This window comes from Cynocephalus volans, chromosome 10, assembly GCF_027409185.1.
Source record: "Cynocephalus volans isolate mCynVol1 chromosome 10, mCynVol1.pri, whole genome shotgun sequence".
Classification (NCBI taxonomy): Eukaryota; Metazoa; Chordata; class Mammalia; order Dermoptera; family Cynocephalidae; genus Cynocephalus; species Cynocephalus volans.
Window position 1 is genome coordinate 7,503,979 of NC_084469.1, and position 24,291 is coordinate 7,528,269.

At 44.6% G+C, this 24,291-nt stretch overlaps 1 protein-coding gene across 1 annotated transcript; it reads left to right on the forward strand.

Annotated features, from left to right (window-relative positions):
* Positions 1-7,636: 7,636 nt before the first annotated feature.
* On the forward strand, positions 7,637-24,291 carry UBE2Z (ubiquitin conjugating enzyme E2 Z). The gene is made up of 7 exons (XM_063110427.1): positions 7,637-8,052; positions 10,077-10,149; positions 12,036-12,223; positions 14,683-14,794; positions 17,406-17,518; positions 18,230-18,320; positions 20,893-24,291. The coding sequence occupies exons 1-7, from the start codon at positions 7,733-7,735 to the stop codon at positions 21,061-21,063; spliced, it is 1,068 nt and encodes a 355-aa protein (XP_062966497.1). The 5' UTR covers positions 7,637-7,732; the 3' UTR covers positions 21,064-24,291.

Genomic DNA, 24,291 nt, shown 5'->3' on the forward strand with positions numbered 1-24,291 from the left:
TATGCCTGTGCCTCTGTCCTTTGACCTTGGGGAGGGCCTTTGTGGAAAGGTGGGAAGAAGGAATTGGGTTGGCCATTGGTGACTAGGAACTCCTCAGGGCTGAGAAGTAGCACTGCCATAACGGTAAGAACATAGAGGGTTCTCGTCATCTCCCAGGAGGAACATGGATTTGTCCAAGTAATAATAATTTTTGCTTTTTCCCCTTCAAAATTAGCATGTTAATTTGTAACATTTTAGAGGGGCTTAATTGCACCAAGCTCTGTAACAAATGTTTTACATTTGTTACCTCAACAACCCTATGAATTATAAACACAATTGTTAATCCTGTTTTGCAAGTGAGACCCAAGGCTTAGGGAAGCAGAATAACTTGTCCAACTCACAGAACTGGTAAGTGACAGAATTGGGATTCCCCCTCAGGCCAGCCTAAACATTTAACTGCTGCCATGTTGTCCCATCTATTTTTATTTTGATCACACAACAAGGTGGCACAGATAGGGAAACTTATCTTTCTGTTGTACAGCATGTTAAAGGTGGAAGTAGGCCTCTATCTGCCTCTATCTGTATTTAGCCCCATTTGTAAGTTTTATTTTCATTATCAATTAGCCTTTCTTAGAGTGTCTAAATGTTCTTGAATAAAGCAGATGAGGTACACAATCTCCATTCTTGAAGAATTTATAATCTTGGCTTTGGTAGGCATAAAAAGGGTACTTTGTCGGGGGAGTGTCAATTAATGAATTGCTTAGAGAGCTTCATGAAGCGTTTTCCTTGTGGTCTCAAAGTCTATGCCTAGGGTCCACCCCAACTTGGCTAAAGTGGGACTGATAACCCAGGTAAGATAAAGCTGCTGCTTCTCTAAGCCCTAGCAGGAGCAACCTGTGGACAGAGAATTAATGCAGAGGTGCTGGAGTATACATGTCTGTCTCAAATTGGATGGGTTAAAACATACAGGAAAATGTAAGTCAATAACAGTGGATTCAATTACATGGAATTTAAAAAGTCGTGCAGATATTTAGTTGGTAGTGTCTTCCTAGGATCCTTTTTTTTCCCTCCCCTTCCTAGGTCCTTGCCCTCAAGGAGTTTGGGGCAACAGAGTGGAAACAGTAGTGAATGATGTCATATATTATCATATATGTGGGTTCAGAAGCTATATGCTGTACAGGGCAGGCCCTGTGGCTCACTCGGGAGAGTGAGGTGCTGATAACACCAAGGCCATGGGCTTGGATCCTATACAGGGATGGCCGGTTAGCTCACTGGCTGAGCGTGGTGCAGATAGCACCAAGCCAAGGATTAAGATCCCCTTACCGGTCATCTTTAAAAAAAAAAGAAGAAGCTATATGCTGTACAAGTTCCAAGAGGAAAAAGCAAGGAGGCTACTGTTGTAATAACAAAAGTTAACATTTGAGCACTTTTGTGTCACGTACAGTGCTATGCACTTTCCACAATTAACTTCCAACATCCCTATGGAATAAGTCATTTTATAGGTAGGGAAAGTGAAGGAGGCTCAGAGAAGTGAGGCATCCTCCCTAAGGTCACACAGCTGGCCAATGAAGCTGGGATTCAAACTCCAGAGCCTGTGTTCCTATCACTACTGACTCATACAAGGTTTGTACAAGTTCAGTGACTTGCCCAAGATCATACAATAGGCCAGTGATTCCAATCCTGGTCTATCTGACATTTATTCAACAATCATGGCCTTTATCACAGGTTTTCTCAACCTTGGCATTTTGGGGGCCAGGTAATTCATTGTTGGGGGGCGGGGCTTTCCTGTGCAGCAGCATATAATGTTTAGCAGCATTCCTAGCCTCTACCCACTAGATGCCAGTAGCAAGTAACACCCCCCATCACCACCACCAAGTTGTGACAACCAGTTGCCAAATGTCAGATACTAACAAATGTCTCCTAGCTGAGGGGCAAAATCACGTCCAGTTGAGAACTACTGGTCTACCATAATCTGCTGCTTGTCCAGCCCTTTCACCTTAAGTAACTTCCTCAAGGTTGCCCACAGCAAGCCAGTGACAGACCCTGAAGGACAGCCCAGGAATCTTAGGGCCAAAGAGAAGGAATGGGATGGAAGTTGAACTGCCAGCTGATGTATCGCCAAGGGAACAATGGATTAACTGGTAACGCTGTTACACAAACAGAATGCCATAACCCTTTGTGATGACACTGGCATCCCTGCTGGGTCCCTACCCTCTGGTGGTAATCAAGGAGCAGCCCTCAGGGAAGGTGGCTGCCTTTTCCTTCCTGTGAAGTTCCACTAACCTAGTTTTTACCAGGAGGCTGACAATTTCCCTTCATTGAGGGTTCCAAACAGACTTGGAATTGCTGGTCTTTTTTTTTTTTCCTTTCTGGCAGCTGATCAGTATGTATCGCTAGTCTTAAAAACCCTACTCAGCAGGGTTGGGAATGTGGTTAGTGGGCCCAAGGAGTCCTAGAGGGTCAGGGGAAAATGCTCTGCTACCCACAACACAGGCTAGTTAGTACCATAACTTTATCATTGAGGTTCTTTATCTAGGGACTAAGGATTGGTCCACTGTGGGGTCCATAGATGGGACCATTTGCTTATTGCAAAAATTTGTGAGTGGATACAGAGATCCATTGTTCTTGGAAGAGGATCCAAAAAAATTAGGAACCACAGCCTTAAGAGTTCAGCATTGTAACAAGGAGCATGGGATTAGGAATCAGAAAGAAGTACATATCCCAGCCCTGCCACTTCCTAACTGGGTTGTTAATGATCTCTTCTGAGTCTTGATTTCCTCTTCTCTAAAATGGGTATTTAAAATGCAGCCTTGTAACACCAACATCAAGGGTTTGGATCCTCGTACTGGCCAGCTGCCAAAATAAACAAATAAATAAAATGGGCATAAGAACAATCTGTGAAGGTCGTGACAACAAAATGAGAAAATATAGGTAATATATACAAATAATACGTGCAATATATATTGACACATTAATGAGATATCTAATAAGATAACACATAATACATGTGTTTTTAAATTATTAAATATAGCTATTATTTATAACAGAAGCCTCAAAACATCCAGTCCAAGTTCTGTTTGTTCCTTTTAGTCCAGGATTTATGACCTGGTGGAAACTCTTAAGTTTCATTTACCCCTGGCATTGAGCCAAGACAATAGGCTGGGTCCTGGAGAGGAAGGAGTGCCCCAGAGGGCAACGAGACACAAGACCTTAGGGAACAGAAGGAGAAGGATCCTCATGGTATTTTTTTTAGGGAGAATAGAGGCACAGCAGTGACCTGAACAAGGACACTTGCCAGCCAGTCCCTGTCCTTGGGAGAGAGCATTTGCCTAGATGCCATGAGCAAGGTGCTACCAAATTTTGTTGCACAAGAAAAGAAGGTAAGAAAATTTTGTTCACCAAGAGATAGGGCAGTGCAGTGATGGGAGGAGAGGCTTGGGTCCAGGTTCCTGTAGGAAGACTGCTCAATTATGTCACCCATCCTCAGAGGGTATGGGAGTGGCTCCAGAAAGCACACTCTTGCCCTCTGGCCAAGCTGCCAGTGGCAAGCAGCCAGATGTTGCCTTGGAAAAGTCAGTGAGCACTGGACTAAGCAGCGCCAACTTACATTCTGCTAGCCTGTCTGGCCCTTCCTCTCCCCACAGCTTAGAGGCCTCCCAGAGTAGTGAACTGGTCCTTTAAACAGCTGCCATCCTCTGCAGCCCTTCAGGCCTTGACTTGCAGGTTCTTTGTGCAAGCTTGGCTCAGCCCTTTGGGGAAAAAAAAATAGACGTATCTGAGAAGGAGGTAAAATCCTAAAGATCTATGTCCAGGAGAAGGGAGACTGGCTACCATGTCTTCATTTCCATTCTGTTCACCATTTATGCAGCACCCACTGAATGTCAGGTCCTAGAGATACAAAGATAGGTGCCCCACACTTTCTGCCTTAGAAGAGGTCATATCTATTGGCCAGACAAATGAGTAACCAAACCACTAAAATAAAAAGTAATATGTGCTGTAATATAGGTATGAGTAATCAGCTATGAGAATCAGGAGGGAGTTATTAGAAATGACTAATAATAATACTAATAATAATATGCCTGGAAGTGCTAAAGCTTGGCAGAGAAGGTAATATTCTAGCCAGCCTTGAATGATGAGTAAGAATAATAAGTTATCCAGTGTGTATGTCTGAATATTAAAAAAGTAATAAAAGTTAATAATTATTGAATACTTATATTGTACATAACACTGATAGTCAACTCTACCCCACAAATGTGTATAAACAATTATGCTTCAATAAGTAAATAACTAATTAATTAAACTAAGTGGCAACCCACTTAAAAATGAAATTGAACACTTGCCCTGTCCAGACATTGTGCATATTAATTACATTATCTCTTCTTCGTAGCTACAATTATTTTCCCAGTTTTACTGATGAGTAACAGAGGTTCACAGAGGTTAAATAACTAGGATATCCCATGGTAGGATAGAGGAAAAGAGTATTCCAAGCAGAGAAAATATTAAGAACAAAGGCCTGGAGGAGAGAAGCAATACAGGCAAGTGAGCTGCCAGATTTGTACAGTGCTTGCCACTTTACAAAACTTCTAGAAACATCACACTTAATCCTCAGAAAAACCTGGAGAGAGAGGAATTATCACCATTCTATGGATGCAAAAATAGGCCTCAAAGAAGGTAACAGTGTGGTACAGGTTAAAAATTTGAAACTGAGGCTTCCGGTCAAGATGGTGGAATAGATGGTCCCCAGCATCACTCTCTCCCACAAATCAACCAATTTACAACCATAAAAAGCAACAACAGCCAAGCTGGGGCAGCTAGAGTTCAGGAGAAGAGGAGGAGAGACCTACAGAGTGCATAAAGGCAGGAGAAACCACAATGAGAGAAAAAACCCCTCCGACCGTTTCGAGCCCTGGCCACTTCCAGGCTAGAGCTGCTGAGCGCACGGAACAGGAGCCAGCAGAAGCCGCAGCTGTGCCCTTCAGATGGAGTTGCTTGCAGGTGGCAGGGGAAAAGAGGGTCTTGGTGGCCCCCAGGCCAGCAAAACCACTAATAGGGTTCCCATGGACCCACATAGGAGTGAGGAGCCAGAACAACTGAAAAAAAGGAGCCACTCAGAGGCCCGTGAGTCATTGCAAGGGACCAGAGCACAGCCTGTCCCATGGGAAGTGTTTGGAGGACTGGCAGTGGGGTAAGCAGGCGCGCCGGGGGAACACTGGGGCACAGCAAGGACAGCTGATCTGCTTCCCAATCAGCATAGGACAACTCAGAGGAGAATGGTCAGGAATATAAAATTGCATGGGGTGCAGTTTGATGAAAAGACTCAGGCCTAGACCAGAGTTTCCACATAACCCATGTGCACTAGATTTCACTAGACCTGGAAGTACCTATAAAGTCAACCATTAAAACCTGAGCTGCACAAAAAGCCTTCCCTAGGGAATCAGCAGCAAAGCAGCAATTTAGCTCAACCACAGAGCTCAAGTACTGGTCCCCACAGGAAGTTCCCCCATTTTGGAAGTGAGCAAAGGACAACAAATTAGTTCTAGTTCAGAGTTCAAGTGGTGGGAACAGCAAATAATCCAACAGAGAACAGAAAGAAAAAACAAAGTACCCACAACCAGAAATAAAGTTTGATATGAACTAGTAAAGGTCTCACTTCACCAAAGAACACCTGTAACACCTAGAAGGACCGGAAGTCCCGTGGGCTACCAAGCCAGAAAGCGGGGAGGGCCAGGGGCCTTAGCCATGCCTCCCAACACACACAACCAGCCCAGCAATGACCACCGAGCTTCCACAGGAAGTGCCCCAGGCTCTCTAGAGCCAGGGCAGTGAGAGGCCTCAGGCAACTTGCCCAGCATCAACCACCAAGCCACAGCAAGAAGGGCCCCAGGTTCTCAAGCTGGGGTGGTAGGGGGCGAGGGCTTTTGCCACACCCCCCTAACATCTGCACCCAGCCCAGCAATAACCAAGCCACTGCTGGAAGCTCCCCACTCTCCCCTGTGGGAATGAGGGGGGTGCCACAGGCCTCAATCCCACCCCTCCTCCTTCCTCCTTCCATCACATTTCCTTCCCCTTTCCCCTCTCCCCCTTCCAACTGCTCTGCAACAACATCACAGAATGTAAAAAACTAAATAAGATTTTTTTTAAAACCTTGAAACTCCTGAATCTAAAGTGTTTCTGTTTATTGCCCCATCACTCCCAGACCTTGCACTTAAAAACAATGGTCCAGTAGTGAAGAAGAGATACACTGAGGAATCCTCTCACCCTACAGGCCATCTTTGGGCCTCTGCAGTCTGTAGCCATGGAGGAGCTATGGAGTAGTCTTTGTCATTGTGTGAGGTTATCCAGCAAATGGATCTTTGACCACCTTACCAAATAAATAATGCCCAAGTAAAATTCTAGAATTCTTTAAAAATGTATAAAACGTATACAGATGCTCTTTATGATGGGGTTACATCCCAATGAACCCACAAGTTGAAAATATCTTAAGTAGAAAATGCACCTAACATAATGAAGAACATTGTAGCTTAGCCTTGTCTATTTTAATATTTTTATTTATTTCTTTTTTTGGCAGCTAGCCAGTATGGGGATCCAAACCCTTGACCTTAGTGTTACAAGGCTGTGCTCTAACAAACTGAGGTAACCAGCCAGCCCAACTTTCTTAAAAACCAGATTTGGTGGCAAAATGTAACCAAAGTGAGGCTATTCAGCTGACTTCATATGAATATTCATAAATGTACCAAAGTTAGTATGAATATTTATATATTTTGCTGTAGAAATATCAACATGTTTGGTTACTGGGTGCTGCCCCACCCCTGCTGGGGGTGACACTCTAAATTCTGAAACACATCTGGCCCCACTGGTTATGAGCCTATATTCTTGCTAGAGAGGAAAGGAAACTTCTTTTTTGGAAAGCCTCTGTTTTAGATCACAGGATTATTTTTCACTTTACGTATCTCAGGAAAGTCCTAAGGGATCCTCTCAGGATTTACATTCACAGTCCCTTGATTCCTGTATATTCGAGGATTTGTGGGAGTCAGGAGACTTGATTTTTCTTCCCTTAACCAAGTTTTTCTAGTTCTGTATCATTATCCCTACGGCAATATTGCCTAGCAACAGCACCTGGCATTTAGTAGGCCCTTCATAAACACATGTGGAATAAACGCTAAGAAGATGTGGCTTTTCACTCGCAGGTTGATTCCTTCCTTCCTCTTGCTCCTGCTGCAGGCAGAGGGCAACTGTAGCCGCCCCTGGTGGATGAAGGTGCAGAAAGATCAATCCCAGAGCCCTTCGGACAGGAAAGGCCCTAGGCGAGTCACGATTCCTACAAGGAAGCTGGATCCCCGATCCTACCCCATGAACACGTCTCAGGGTCGCTTTCGTTAAGGGGGGTGGATATGGCCATCCCCACCCCCCTCTACTTTCAATTTTCTTCTCCTCTTTCAACACTTGAAAACAGAACATTCCAAGGAATTGGACTCTCAGCTCCTCCCGCACAGCGATGGACCAAAGCGGGCCCAGAACTCTCGCCTGCCCGCTAGTTGCTACCCCTCCCGCCCTGGAGGACCGCGGGTGGACGCTCTTGCAGAGCGCCTCTCGCTGGTTGGAGCGCAGGTGGGCGGAGCCAGCGCCGCCCAGGCTGTGGAAGCGGAGAGTGGGGACACTCTGGGCCGGCTCTCGGTGGTGCGGGAGCAGGCGGGAGCAGCGGCCGCTCTGGTGGGCGGACGTGCTGTCCGGCAGTCCCGGAAGCGAAGCAGCGATGGCGGAGAGTCCGACTGAAGAGGCGGCGACGGCAGGCGCCGGGGCGGCGGGCCCCGGGGCAAGCGGCGTTGCTGGTGTTGTTGGCGTTAGCGGCAGCGGCGGCGGGTTCGGGCCGCCTTTCCTGCCGGATGTGTGGGCGGCGGCAGCGGCGGCGGCGGGCGGGGCCGGGGGGCCGGGGAGCGGCCTGGCTCCGCTGCCCGGGCTCCCGCCCTCGGCTGCTGCCCACGGGGCAGCGCTGCTTAGCCACTGGGACCCCACGCTCAGCTCCGACTGGGACGGCGAGCGCACCGCGCCGCAATGTCTACTCCGGATCAAGCGGTGAGCTGGGGTTTTTCCTCCCCCAGCCCCGAGCTCCGGGGCTCGACCTTCCCCGCCCCCCACCCTTTCCCACTACAACTCACCCCTCCACCCACTGCGTTTTCCTCGCGGCGGCCTAGCTCGAAGGCCAAACCTTGCCACTCCGGAGCGTCGCGGTCCAAGCCCCTTCTTCCCCCGCCTCCAGCCCCACAAGCACCAAACCCCTCCTCGCATGCCCAGATCCGACCCCGCCCCTCGGCAGCCTCCCCTGAGCCCTGGTCTTCATTCCTAACCCTACACCCCCCTACCTCCCGACACCCGACCCTTTCGCGTTTCGGTAACACCTCCTCCCGCCCTCCGCGCCGCCCCTCTACCAATTTCCCCACCCCAGCCTGGCTAGATGCTGTCCGCAGGCCCCACCCATCGGTCCCCCCCAGTCTCTTCTCGAGCCCTGTTTGTAACACACACGCACTCACTTGGCTTTGCTCTCTCTAAGATTCGAGCCAGCCTTTCTTTTTATCCTCCGTTTCCTCAGACCCCACCACACAGCACCTTCCCCAGCTCTAGATTGTTTCCCTCACTTACCCGAATCTTCCCTTGAACCCCTTTTCCAGTACCTCAAAGCTGTCCACTTTCACACCTGTTTCAGAAACTCAGTCTCCCTCCCCCCATAGTGTCACTTTGGATTGTAATACTTGTATTTTAACACCTTCTTGTATCTTCCCCTCCCCCCGGATCATCAGGACCTTCTTGTATTTTTCCCCTTCGGATCATCTGGTTTACTGTTCTGAAGCAAATATACTTAATTCAAAAATAGGAACAAAGGCCTAAGTCCTTTCTGTGCTTATTTCTTGGGTGACTGATCTTAGATCATATCATTTATAGATAATATGTTTTGCAAAAGCGCTTTGCACAGTACTTACTGCATGAGAAAAGTGTACTGCTGTTTGCTGTTGTTAGTCCTGAAACCTGTTTCCTGGTGACTAGAGTTCTCCCCATGCCCCCATCACAAGCATCCTCATCTAGGTAGTATCTATCTCCCACATTCCAAGTCTCTTCAGATGTTTCTCTACAAATTTTTCAGGATTCTTATGAAAAGCAGTACAATGTGTGTAAAGTACCTGGCACAGTGACTAACACAGAAGGCCAACTGTGTAGGGATTGCCACCTCTAATTTAAACTCAGCACTCCTCTCAACTCTTGTACTCCTTCAGCCATTTCCATGTTCCAGTCCTGACGCTCCTTTGAGTTTGGCCTGTTCTTCTTTCCTCTGCTCTGTCACCTTTTGGCACTTTTTATGTCCCCACCTAGCAAGTTTCTAGACTCTTTCCCACCTAGAGTGTCCTTCTTTAACCCCTTGTTCTCAACTGATTCATTCCAGTTCATGAGATATGACCCAGAAATCCTCTCATCTCCTGTAGCAATCACCACATCATCTTCCAGATGTGCAATTTCTGGAAATTTCAGAGGGACCCCTCTCCCTAACATGAAGAGATCTCTACCCTGTTAGTCTCCTGGGCAAGAAGACGACCATGATACTCTTGCTCCCTGTTGGCTCATTTGCTTCACACAATCTCCTTACTAACAAGCATCCACTGTATGGTTTATGGAATTAGTTTTTTAGTGGAGTTGGTTATGCCTTGCCAGTTACTAAAGAATCTTCATTTAGCATTCAGCTGTAGTACCTGAGAATCTCGGAGGTGGGGAGTGAATGAATCGCTGTGTGGGAGGAAGTGAGAGTAAGTGGGATGTGGCTTTTCTAGGGTGACATCTGATGCCATTGGGATCTCTGATTTTTTTCCCCTCTCCCTACCCTCCCCCTGAGGAAACAATGCCCTTTTGATAATAATTTGCTCTGCCTGCCTGTCTGGCAAGTTCTCAGCTGAGATTTCTCAGCCAACAAGACAGTGCAATCATTTGTGGTACCAGGCACCACTTTCTCGAACCCTGGCGTCATTGAGGTGATAACAGCTGTCCTGCTCAAGGGATTCCCCTTTTTCCCCCCTCCCTCACTCCTTCCTCCACCTCCTCTTGGTGTTATACAGGGATATCATGTCCATTTATAAGGAGCCTCCTCCAGGAATGTTCGTTGTACCTGATACTGTTGACATGACTAAGGTATGTAATTTCATGGTGGGGGGTTGGGGGTTATTGGGAAATTGGGCCTGTAAAATTGGAAGAGCCTGAAAGACTATTCAGCTCATTTCTTTGATTACATAGATGAAGAAATCAAGACCCTCCAAGAGAGTAAATGGCTTGCACAAAGTCACGTGATCTGGTAGTAGAGCCTTGAACAGGTGTTTATTATTAGGATGCCCATAGGTACTGGTTGGCTTGGAAAATTTCAGTTCATACCTATTGTCCCAGCTTAACTATTTATAGGGCACTCTTTCCTTCTCAAAGTTCTGCAATTGACATGGTCACCCTATTCATTGTATTACCCTGCTCTCTATGATACTGAAGTCAGATGTAGGGAAGGTTGGGGATAAGACCAGCTTGGGTGAAGTATTTGTAGTTAAAGGGCCTTGTTTAGGCTGCTCACATGACTGGTTGTTTTTGAATATTCCTTCCACCTAAAGAACATTCCTCTTTCATTCTCCACACAGAGAGAAGCTTAGTACATAATGTCAAATTCTTCTGGCATAGATACCTAGCCTTTTTTGTCATTGAGTGCTCTACCCTCAGAAGTGAATTTGCACTTAAACTGATGCTGGGAAGAAATCAGATTTCATAAATCTAGTGCTAAGTGAAAACTTCCAGTTTCAAATTCCTTAGAGTAAAAATTCAGATTTTGTATTGTTGGTATGTGTCTTTTTAAATTTTGAATAGGCTTCCCTTAAAATTGATTTGTTTTTCTTTAATGTGGTTGGAAATGTTTTTCCTGGGACATCTTGTCCTCAGTCAGGTATCAGTGTTAATATGCTAGTCCCTTGGATCCCAGAATTGAGACCAGTTGAGTTTGCTATTCTAAATAACTGAAAGCTAGAATATAATCTAGGGTGTTGCCAGGGCAAGGCAGGGACTATAGAGTGAGGCATTGGATTGCAAAGTTTTTTTCTTTTTGCCGTTCATATTCTCAGCAGACTTAAATGCTTAGTAGCCTTTGTACAAGAAATGAGTCAGTTCAGGTTTTCCCCCTTCAGGAAGGGAAATCTTGTTCAATAATTATGGCTAGTGGAGGAAGAGAATTTAGTGTTCTGTTTGAAGAGCTGGGTTTTATTTGTTGTTTTATTTTTTAACCAACAGTGTTAGGGAGAGTTCTGGGGATAGTCTAATGGCTCTGAGTGGACCCTGAGTTTTTGCCATTTTCCTTTGTATCTTTGACACAGCTGGATGCTGCCTGAGCCACATTCCTCCACAGTAGGTTTGATCCTCTGCAGAGGAAGCAAGCAGACACCCTAGCATTCATCACAACCCTCAGTTCTACACTGTACTGGCACTGGTGCTGTGGCCTCCAATCCCTTTCCTCTTTTCCATTCATCTTACCTCTCCTTTGTGCCACATAAATATAGGGTGGAGTTGGATCATCTGTGTATTTAACCTAGGCAAATCCAAACATATATACAGAGTAAAGATGTGTATTGATTTCTTAAAATTAAAAATGCTAGGGTTGCATTTTACCAATGCATGTTATATTTTGTACATTGGTGTTTTATCCATTTTTTATACATAATACTGATCATGGAGGTCCACACAAAAACTGTGTCAAGAGATACTCAAGGGTGATTTTGACTAGATTTAATTTTCACCTTGGACTCTTAACTTTAGAATGTAACCCTTAAGTAAGATGCCAGTCCACTGTAATGGGGCTTCTTAAAATTCCAAACCTACTTACTAGTATGAGTGAGTTCATCATGCAGGATGTTCATTCTGCATGATGAGAATATGGAATATGGATACCAGACTGTGGGCCCTGCTTCTGGCATGGGTAGCAGGTGAAAACCTGACATGGGGGGTGGGGGGGATATCACCTCACAATTTTGAGATGGGGTTTTATTTTGCAGATTCATGCATTGATCACAGGCCCATTTGACACTCCTTATGAAGGGGGTTTCTTCCTGTTCGTGTTTCGGTGTCCGCCCGACTATCCCATCCACCCACCTCGGGTCAAACTGATGACAACAGGCAATAACACAGTGAGGTTTAACCCCAACTTCTACCGCAATGGGAAGGTCTGCTTGAGTATTCTAGGGTAAGAGGAGACTTCTAAGTAGCCAAGTTGGTTGTTAGCAAATAATTACTCTAGGCCAGCCTTTATCAACCAGGGTTCTTCATCTGAACTACTGAACAAAGAAAATGATTGACTCTTTTCTCAGTTCTCCCAGGGATGATATGTGACTAGTATTTTAGATGCGCAGAAGAGAAGTTAATTTATTACATACAATGGATGCCTTACAAAGTGGTTCTCAAAACATAGTCCCTGGGAATTTGTAGCCATGCAGAGTCTGGGACCCCACCCTAGACCTGCTATATCCTAAACTCCAGGGGGAGGGGGCCAGCAGTCTGGTTTTTACAAGCCCTCCAGGTGATTGTAGTACACACTCTAGTTTGAGAACCACTCCCTTCAAACAGGTTGAGTAAAGGTGGATCTGTGCCATTTTCAAGATTGTGGGTGTCTTATTTCTGAGTCTCTCAATGAATGGCTTTGGAGGCGGCAGTAGTGGTGATGATGATTGTGATATTCTAAAATTGAATGAAAAATATCTTAGATGGGAAATCACTTCAGGCATGAAACAGAAGTTTTCAGTACATCCTCCTTGCGGGTACTACTGAGATTTTGCTTAATGGAGTTCCCATTCATTGTCTTAGTTGCCTTTGGGGATTAAAAATTCCAAATGGAAATGTCTTTTAGCGTATTTGGGATTGGTCTTTTTTGTGTGGTCTCAATTTCCCTGGGGGTGAGAACAGGCACAGGTTGAAGTTCAGAAAGTGGCCCAAACTGGTTGTCCTGTTTCCTTTCTTCCTGCCAAACACATTTCCAGGTTTGTATGAGGGAAAGGCAGCTGAAACAAACTGGAGACATGATTCATTTTTCTAGAACTCTATCATATTCAGGGATATTTTCTGCTGTGATTGTGGCAGTGAGCAAGTACTTTAAAGGAGGTTGTCCTTAAAGAATTTCTTCATCTCTAGGGGCTGGCCCATGGCTCACTTGGGAGAGTGCAGTGCTGATAACATCAAGGCCGCGGGTTCGGATCCCTATAAAGGGATGGCCGGTTTGCTCACTTGGGAGAGCGTGGTGCTGACAACAAGTCAAGGGTTAAGATCCCCTTACTGGTCATCTTTAAAAAAAAAAAAAAAAAAAGAATTTCTTCATCTCATTAGGGTATACAGTTGTGCTGGTTCGATAGTGGTATATACAGTGGTAAGGAAATTTAGTGGTTTCGTGTGAATTTTGTTCATGAAAAGTGTGTTCGTAGTAGATTCTCCCTCATTATGTCAATATAAAACTATTTTGAGCAGACAGTAGGAACAGGAGAAGTAAGATGGTGAGGTAAAAGTGGCAGAAGTGTGTTGGGTGGAAAAAGAGAAGCTACCTTAAAATTGAAAATTTGCCATGAAGAATCACAGAATAGAAAGTTCTTGTGTTCTTAGTTGGCTATATTAGCTTTATCAGCCTTATTTCTCCCCTCCTTACCTAGAAAAAAATATTGGGCTGACTCACTGACAAAAGAAATTTAATGAGACTTGAATCCCCGAATATGTAAAGCCTTAAAGAACAGGAGGTTTAGAGTTCCTGGGGGAGCAAAGCTGAGAAGAGAACAGATTGAGAGTCACTTAAGAGCAGCCTCTGATGAAGTTACTCTTACACATCTCTGACTTGGGCTTTCCTCAAGTACAACAGGGAAAGGGAAGTGGCCAATTAACTTGAACAAGCCAGTCCTGGCTCAGGTTGTGTTCAGCTTCCAGCGCCAGTGCCATTTCTTCAGTTAATTGAGCTAAAAATAAATGTCACGAATGTCCAAGTTTCCCCTTCCCCCTAATACTTGATCAGGTTTATGAAACAGAGGAGCGATTTTGGTTTCTCTTCATGTTTAAAGTGTTTTCCATATATTATTTTTAGACCTTCCACAGTCTAGAAGCACCACTTATTATTCTCTTCTTGTCCTATGGCAGAGTTGTGTGGTCTTCAGAGAATTTGACACTCTTTGAGGGCTTGAACTGGATCCTGATGGTCAACCCCACCACATGGCCTCTTACTAGATGGCTTTAGTCACCTGTGTGCCTCTGTGCTCAACTCTCTCTCCCCTCACTAACTCTATCACCAGCATAAATAAATGAATAAGCTCTTTGAAGTCCACAGAGGTTAACATTTAGACAACCTTTGGAGCTATTTTCTTACCTTGTTTCTTCTGTTTTGATTATCATAATCTTCCCTGGCTGCTGTTTCTTTTCTAGCCCAAAGAAAATCCCTTCAAAGTTCTCTTGCTTGCTTTACTCTTTTTTCTTTTGTCCCACTTGATATGAGGATTAGGCAGTTGACTTATTTCTGGTGAGTGAGGGTGAGACAGAGGCAGGGAAATTCCAGAGTATTAATAGTGAAAGAGAAACTTATGGTGAGTCACTTTCATTGATGCGCCAGGCCCTGGGGTACTTGTTCCCTGGCCCTTCTGTGCCTCACCCACCTCCTTCCATCTGATGTATTTGCAGTACGTGGACTGGCCCTGCATGGAGCCCAGCCCAGAGCATCTCCTCCGTGCTCATCTCCATCCAGTCCCTGATGACTGAGAACCCCTATCACAATGAGCCTGGCTTCGAACAGGTAAGGCCAGGTGGGCCCAGCTCTGGGGTATGGAATAGTGGGTGTTTTAAGAGAGTTGAGAGATCTGCTTGAGACATGTATTACACTTGTCACTGGAGGAGAAAAAGGGAACTGAACTGTGCTCCTTAATGATGAATTTTTTTATTTGTGAGAGTTACAGTAATACTGTTAAGTATTTGACTTGGATTAATCTACAGTGTGAAAGTCAGTGGAGTCATTTGGAAATTAATTCTGCACCCACTTTTGGGATTGTTGGAGCCAGAGGGTTCTTCGATATCCTTACGTTCTCCATCATCCCCTTACAGTGTTCACTAGTGACTACTGTCCAGCCAGCCATTCTGGAGTTAAGAAGTACCATTACCCTGCACAGCCAAAGGAGCTAGTCATTAGCTAGGGCAAGAATATTTAGGTCAACACTGCCAAGGAGAAAGTGAATAAAAATTCACATTTGCCAAGATATGCTATATACCAAACACAGCCAAGTTTTTACATAAAGTTTCTTGTTTAATCCTCATGCTAACTTCATGAGGTAGATATTTTCAAGTGAAGTAATGGTGGCTCAGAGAGGTTAACTTTCACGAGGATCAGCACAGGACCCAGGATTTGCACTGGAGCCCAAGTTCTACCACTGTTCCAACATGCCTTCCACAGTTGCTCATGAGCACAGCAAAAAGTTTCAGTGATATTCCAAAAGAAAATAATTCCATTAGGTGATTGAAACAGCTTAATTCATTTTTTAACTACTTGAGACAACACTAACATTAATTGTTCTTTTATAGATCTGAATAAAGGGGAATAAATACTCTTTAAAAATGAACAAGATTTTTCCCTAAACCATCCTTTTCAAACAGTGTATCTGATTTCAGGAGTAGGTAGTAGTGGAAATCAACCTCACTGGCTAAACAAGGAACTGATTTTTAGGTCTTGTTTGGAAATGCAAGATTTATGACTTTTCTTAATACTGTTGTCCCTCTATATTGAAGGAGGGTTGGTTCCAGGACCTACTGCCCCCACCCCGCAGATACCAAAATCTGCTGATTCTCTCTGATATAAAATGACATGGTATTTGCATATGACCTACCCACATCCGTATACTTAAGTCATCTCTAGATTACTTAAATGCCTAATATAATATAAATAGTTGTTATACTATATTTTTTATTTGTATATTTTTTCCTCTAGTTTTTTTGGTTTTGTTTTTTGGGATTTTTTCCTGTCGGCTGGCCTGTAAGGGAATCCAAACCCTTGACCTTGGTGTTATCAGCACCATGCTCTAGTGAGTGAGCTAACCGGCCAACCTGTAATATTTTTTATTGTTGTATTAGGTTTTTTTGGCACTGGCTGGTATGGCGATATAAACCCTTGACCTTGGTGTTATAACACTGTGCTCTAACCAACTGAGCCCAAATTCCCCCAAATTTTTGATCCACAGTTAGTCAAGTCTGTGGATGCAGAACCCACAGATACAGAGAGCCAACTGTACTTCCAAACAACTGTACTCAGACATACTTGGGTCACAGCACCCACAGTGACTCACTAGTTTTTTCGTAGTTCTCCAGGCTAAAAGAAGTACCAGACTGTTCCAATTAGGTCTGAAGAACTTATTTCTTTTTTAAGTAACTATAATTACTTAATAGGATGTTGTACACCTATTGGGCCCTGCACAACTTTTAAAGTCTTGGAATCAGATTGGACCTTACTATCCCCATTTCCTGTTCTCCACTATTTACATAGGCTACTTTTTCTCACAGCAATGGTTGAAAATCCAGCTTCACAAAGATAATATGCCTTCAAAAAGAATATAATGAAATTTAATATTAAAGCTGTGAACTGCCTACCTCAAGCTAGTAAATTGCATGGTATTCAACAGGTGTTAAATATTGTGGTTTTCCTCAGAAGTTTAAAATATCCCACTGCGCCCCGGTGATTTCACTGTGGTGCAGTTTGGGAACCACGGTAGTAAGGTGAAGGCATACATCTCTTTCCTGGTCATTATATGTCTTAGCAGAGGCCAGGGCTCTAGCTGACTGGGGTTGGTGGTGGCAGGAGCATTGAAGAGCAAAGGAGAGGAGAGGAGGCCATACTCCCTTCCATTCACACTTACACATTTATGTTAGCTTTCTAGACCAGAGCTGGAGTTTCCCTTTTGAAAATTTCGAGTTCTACTTCTGATTTATAATACCTAGTTCAGTGATGGTGGAACCCTACAGACATGGAAGCATTCTTTACTTGTCGATGCCTGAAGGTTTTCCACACTGAGACTCCTAACATCACTTATACTTTTTGTCCCACCATCATTTTTATATTTGATTATTTTCCACTTAAATGTTACCTGATAGGCCTTTCACTTTAGGAAAATTATATGAATCTAGTTTGCTGATTGCAGGCAATGACCTGTATCAGAAGATGATGTGTATATAGTGGGGAGGTGAATGGTCTCAAAAACAAAGATGTAGTTGCTCTTCGTGGATCTCCAATACAGTGGGAAATGTATCTTCTTAGTTCCTGTGCTTGGGTCACATACTCCATATTAGTACTAAATTTTCTGCCATTGGCTTTTCTCTTTGCCTAAATTTTGTGCTTGGATACTATGGCATTTGTCATGTTACAGGAGAGACATCCAGGAGATAGCAAAAACTACAATGAATGTATCCGGCACGAGACCATCAGAGTCGCAGTCTGTGATATGATGGAAGGAAAGTGTCCCTGCCCTGAACCCCTACGGTATGTGTTAAGAGACCCCACTTGGTATTCATTCCTTTTGTATATTTAGGTGGTTTACCCCTTCAAGGGCCTTCAGGGCAAAGTCCAGTGTTGAGCACCAGAGGGAGACAGAGAAGGAAAGATGTGGTTCTTGCTTTTAAAGAGCAGGTGGCTGAGGGTTACTCAAGAGGACATTCAGGTGGCTTCTGTTCTTGGAGAGTGCCAAGCCTGGTGGGAAGGGCTCTGTGCCCTCAGGGAGCCCCCATTAGATAGAGCCTTGGACATATTAACTGTTCTACAGCCAAATGAGGTATAGAGCACTTTATAATAAACCCATTTCTTAGTGTTCAAGTTTACTTCTAAGTGCTAAATCTGAAAGAACAAAGTCAGAAGTAATTAAACAAACTTCCTAGGAGAATTTTGAGTAAGGTTTGGGATTAGGGATGGCCTGTGGAAAACAGTTGAGGTTGAGCAAGTCATTAGTTGAAGTTTGGATTCAAATGGTGAGTATTACAGTCAGTCCCATCTTGTAATTCCTAAAGTGTAAGGGAAATCAGCCATGGGTAGTCAGCTGTGCCTTTTCCATTTTCCATTTAAAAGTCTTTATGGGAAGCCAAATTTATTTGGCTTCCCATAAACTCTTAACTATTTAATTTGGCTTTAAGGTTAGGTGGTGAAGGGGTGACCTGTTCCCCTAGGTTTCTAACTTACACTTCTGTGCTTGTTTACCAGAGGGGTGATGGAGAAGTCCTTCCTGGAGTATTATGACTTCTATGAGGTGGCCTGCAAAGATCGCCTGCACCTTCAAGGCCAGACTATGCAGGTATTACAGCCCCTACTGCTAATTCCAGAAACCCTACAGCAGACCATGTAAAATCCCTCTACAGGGGTGACATCCACATCTCTCATAGAATGTCACAGCTAAAGGAACCTGTGTCATTTGAGGAGCTGAGGCCCATAGAGGAGACTGACTTACCTAAAGTAATATGGAGTTGGTTCTAAGTTCCTGGCATACAGTAGGTACTCATTTAGAATCTGAGTTGTCCTGCTAGAATTTCTAGGTTGGAACATCTTCCTTTCTTGGTCAATAGTCTTTTCAAGCCAAGAACATTCAGCCCTGTCAGAATCTTAGGGATTATACGTCAATTATTGGAATTCTATCCCTAAGGGGTGCTCATAGAAAAAGGTGGCTTAGAGAAATAATGGTTGTTCAGTGTCATATGTTGAAAGATTTCTGTTCCAAAGGTAGTAACCAGTTCATCCTGCCTCTACGGGAGAAATGTGCTTTCACTTCCAGTAAGCATGCAGAATTTAGGCTTATTTTTATTTTATTTTATTTACTTATTTATTTTTGGCAACTGGACAGTAAGGGGATTCAAATCCTTGACCTTGGTGTTACCAGTACCACATTCTAACCAACTGAGCTAACCAGCCTAGGCGTATTCTGGTTTTTTTGGTTTTTTGTTGTTGAGGTTTTTTGGTGGCTGGCTAGTTTGTTTCAAAGAAGAGGTTTGTACTGACCAAATTGTAGATAGACTCAAATATAAACAACCTGTTTGGGAAGAGGATAAGAACCCTCCTTCTGTCCTGGAGGATCAGTTCTTGTGTCTTCAGCTCACTTATTGGTGGTCTTGCTTAGAAATGGGATAGTTGTCTGAGATCTCTTAAAGCTCACTCTGGCTCTTCTTGGGCTGTTTTACCCACTTATCCAACACCAACAGCAGTAGGAGTAGAGAGAGGTCTTATTTCCTCTGGTGCTCCTTATAAATGGTAGCTTCCCTAGCCTGCCTTTAAGGACTTCCCGTCCACCTGCCTCGTTTAAGCTCAAAGGGCAAGGCAGGCTCAGAGTTAACTTGTTTCTGAACCCCTACTGAGAGTATATAGAAGATGCATGCCTTAGTTTGTTCCTCATCAAGATTTGTCATTGTTGGTATCCAGCAGCATTACCAGTATTTAGTCTGTGAAGGAAAAACAACTTGTGATAAGGACAGGAAGGGAGGGGCAGTGTCTGGGGAAGAGGAGAATGGGGGAAGTGGAGCCAAGAATGAAAGAAGGAACATTTGAAGAATTGACAGCTCCAGAGTAAGTGTGGAACTCAACTTTGGGGAATATAACTGTTGTGAGTGAAAATTGCGAGCTGTGGTCACAACCCGCTCGTGAGGGGTTTTTGTGAGAGAAGTAACAGAATGCAAGAGAATGGAAATTGTGTATCTTTTTGTGACTACCAGGGAAACGGGTCTCCACTTGTTTGAACCCTGGCCAGACCATTTTGCTGCCAAAATCCCGATATAATATTTTAAACTCCTTTTTTTTTTTTTGTATACCACCCACCCCAACCATAGTTATTTTTGAGACTTTGAGAACAGGTAAACCTTTCTACAACATGTTTAGAGATCTTTGATCTAGAGTGACAAAGACTAAGATCAAGGCTAGGTGGCCCTGGAGTGATACCCAGAAATGTGGACAGGACTATAGTGACAGGTCCCTGGGGAAGAATACAGGTGCTTATCTAGAAGTCAGAACTCTTGAGTTCTAGACCTGCCTGTGACCTTCGGAAAGCAAATTACCCTTTTTGAGTATAGGGAATGAAAGACAATTTTTTTCTTTTATGGTTTTTATGAGGTTAATCGAAAACACGGGGCTGGCCATTTAGCTCAGTTGGTTAGAGCATGGTGCTAATAACACCAAGGTCAAGGGTTTGGATCCCTTTACCAGCCAGCTACAAAAAAAAAAAGAAGAAGAAGAAAACACAGGCACACTTAATGATTACAGTTCTCATCTTGAATTTCTCTTCCCTAGCTATCTCACACTTACTGTGTCGCCTCTGGCATACTGGCTTGCTTTTGAGGAATGCAAACACATTTTAATGTTAGCCCAAGCTAGACCTATTTGGGGCAGTAAATGTGCTGTAATACAGTCATCCCTCAGTCTCCATAGGAGATTGGTTCCAGGACCTCCCTTGAATACCAAAATCCATGAATGCTCAAGTTCCTGATTTAAAAAGACATGGTATTTGCATATAATCTACACACATTCTCCCGTATACTTTAAATCATCTTTAGATTACTTATAATGCCTGATACAATGTAAATGATACGTAAATAGTACTGTATTGTTTAGGGAATAATGACAAGGAGAAAAAATCTGTACATGTTTTTTCCCCAAATATTTTCAAAATCCATGGATACAGAACCCACGGGTATGGAGGGCTGACTGTATTCCTAAATGAGATTATGTTGTCTGCCATTCAGGACTGCCTGTCCTATTCTCTGCCCTCCTCTGTTCCCATGGCTCAGAAGTTCAGCTTGCCTTTGACATGGGCTGAAAGCTGCTCTCTCCAGGGTGAGCCACCCAGACTTGCATCTTCCATTCCCCTTGTCTCCTTTCCCCCACAGGACCCTTTTGGAGAGAAGCGGGGCCACTTTGACTACCAGTCCCTCTTGATGCGTCTGGGACTGATTCGTCAGAAAGTGCTGGAGAGGCTCCATAATGAGAACGCCGAAATGGACTCTGATAGCAGTTCATCTGGGACAGAGACAGACCTGCATGGGAGCCTGCGGGTTTAGACCCTGCTCCCCTCTCCCCTGCCCCCACTCAAGAGTCCCAGCAGAGTCCCTTCCCCCACCCCAGGGACGGAGAGGCACTTTGTATCTCCCTCCAAAAGTGACGTCATCCCACAAGATGGCAAGAACAAGCAAGCTCGGATCCCAGGGTGTGGGAGTGGGGGCTGTTCCTCATCTGACCTTCTTGGCACTGGAGCATCTGGGGCTATGTTCATCCCATATCAGGGGCCAAGGTACCTTTACAGGAGCGCCTAGGGTGAGAGCCTCTGGCAAAAACAGAACAACCAACACACCTCTCCACAGGGCCAGCTCCTTAGGAACAGGTGGAAGACAGAAATTGCAATTCTAAGAGGGAGTGTGCCCAAGTGATTTATGGGTACATCTGGAAGGGAGCGTGGGGTGGGGCGCTGTCTATGACACTTAAGCAGTCTGGGTGGTTGTTTGTCTGTCTGTCTTCAGTCTTGAAGCAGGGCTTCCCAATGCCGTTTTCCTCCCTGCCTCCCCTCCCCCATTATTTCCCATGGGCCAGCATAATTTTCTTTTTCCTAATTTATAGTCACTGTTCTAGACAGACCAAAGAGAAGGAACAGTGGTGGAGTCTAGGCTGCTGATGAGTAAGCTTTACCTAGCACCTGAGCACCTTTCTCCCCTGTCCCCCATTCCCTCACCTTTTTCTAGATTTAAGACAGAAGGTTAATGTGACTGGGACTGAAGCAAGGTCTTGGTAAAGCCTGCACAGGCACCATAAGAAGTTGAAAATACTGTTTGTTCCCGCAATCACCGATTTGAAAAGTCTCAACACAGGCAGCTGCTCTGTGTGGGATTAGAGCCACTACATGTAATAGTCTCTTATAGATTTTCATAAATGCTAGTCACAGTGAGGATATTTCTCTTGGGGGTGGGGTACTGGGGGGAGACTGATGCTAGTCCTAATTGTATTTTGTTTGGCTGTCCTTGTGTATTTTCACCCCAGCCTGTAGCCCCCCTCCTCATTTCAAACCCCAGGGATTTGTGGGGAGCAAGGGTAGCCAATGGCAGAAGGGGATTGGGGCTGGGACTCTGGAGACTCCTCCCCTTCTTTCCACTCCCCCTCCCTTCTAGCTGCTCTTTGTCACTGGCTCTGATGGGTGTTCTGCCTGGCTGTGTTGCTTCTCTATCTGTATTTAGCTGCAGTGATCCTTTGGCTGGTTGGCTCAGAAGAATGTGCTTTCGGTGCCCCGTAATACTGGGCATCAAGGGAATCCATCCTTCCCCTTTTTGATGTGTTCTCCCTGTACTTCAGATTGTTACTATGGGGTACTGGTGATCCATGTGACGCAGGGCCTCAGTCAGTATCCAGTCACAGGTAAGGCAGAGGATAATGTACACCTGCCCTGCCCGCTGCTATGAAGGTCTCTGCCTTGTGGATCATGGAACTTCTAGGGGGAACTGAGGTGGGGGGAGGGTGGGCACAAAGGAGAATGTTCTACTTGGGAGGGCAGGAGGCAAAGAAACTGGACAGGGAGTGGGTGGGCTTGGGGAATGGAAGTTTATCTTGGATACCTGAAGGCTGGGTCTCTTCACATAGACTCAAAAAGGGACCCTGCTTCCAAATTTCCCTCTTCCATTCCCAGAGCTAGTCCAGGGCTTAGAAGAATGCCCTTGGTCTGTGGGTCCAGTGTTGTCTGTCATCCATTTAAGTGTTTCCACTTTCCAGTGACAATCCTCTCCTTGGCCCTGCCACGGGGCAGAGCATGTCTGGCATAGCAGCCTGACTTTTACGCCCTAATCTTGAGTTGAGGAAATATATGCACAGGAGTCAAAGAGATGTCTTTATATCTGACTGTACATAAATGAATTTTTTTTTTCTTTTTGGTGCAATAAAGTTTGTTTTGGCAGAAGGAGGAAGCGCCTATGGGTGTGGGAGGGTTTCTGTAAGGGAAGAATGGGATCATCTCCAGAACCACACCTCACCTAGGCTTGCGGTTGTCAGGGAGAAGCAAAGTGCTCAATGAATTGTCTGGAAGTTGAAAAGTTACATGGGATGGTGGGGGCAGGGAGCTATTGGTGACATGTTTTTTACTGATTAGAAATGGAGTAGTCCTTTTTTTGAAGCTGTGGCTCTGGCCATCAGTGAGGGGAACGCTGTCTCGGCCTCAGTGGCATCCAAAGAAACACCTCTGAAGCTTTGGGGAGTTAGCATGTCCTACAAGGACAGGCAGAGGTAAAGTTGGACCCAGACAGTATCTCTCCTGCTAAGGGAATGGTTCTCAGTATGGAGAAGCGATTGGATTTTCAGTTTTTTTGTACTAAACCAGCGCTGCTTAGGAATTTAACATTTAGACCATGAAGATTACGTGAGCCTTAAACTCCTCTGGCCTCTTACCTCATCACCACCTCTCCTATTTGTTATAGGAGATTCTTGTTTTCTGGCACAGAGGTTTTTCATCTTGGCTGACCATGTGTAGAAGGAACTGTCTACACACAGTCTGTCCTGCCAGCCTGTACTGTGCAAAGCAGTGATGTGGGAAAGCCTGAGCTCTGAGCTTAATAGACCTGGGCTCTAGCTTTGGCTCTTCTTAAGCTGGTGGCCCCTGATAAATTACTTTGATCCATCATCTGTGAAGTTAAGGATACCTACTTAACCTTTAAGGTTGTGAGGATTAAATGACGTGTATGTAAAACAGCACAGGGTAGGTGTTCAGTAAATGATTCCCTTTCTCACCACTGAGGGTAGAGGGGACTGGTGGTCAGTATAGGAGGGAAAGCCAGTAGGGAACTTGAAAAACAAAACACACTGTTCTCTATTGTTTGATTCCCCTCAAATTCCACTGTTATCTTTCCTCCAGTTTAGCCACCATTTAACACTGACTTTATTTCACACTCACAGCTGAGTCTGTCATAATCTGGAGCCTCTGCAGAGGAAGACTGAAAGAGTGAATATTATTTACTGGTCCATTAGGGTCTGCTAGTTTGAGATAAGGAATATTTTATAAGGAAGAAGTTTGAATTAGCAGAGGCTGTAATTTACATCTCACAGCTACAAAAAGACTAGACCATCTAGCCGGGAGACAGACAGTCTGCATTCTAGGCCCAGCTGTTCCAAGAACTTGTAGATGACCTGTGCAAGTCATATGTGCTTGCTGTTATCTGTTACTCAGGTTATCCTTACTGGATAAATGAGGTTTTCTCCAATAATGATGCAATGTGAAGGCACTTTTAAAAATAAAATATTGGGGGAATAAAGAAAAA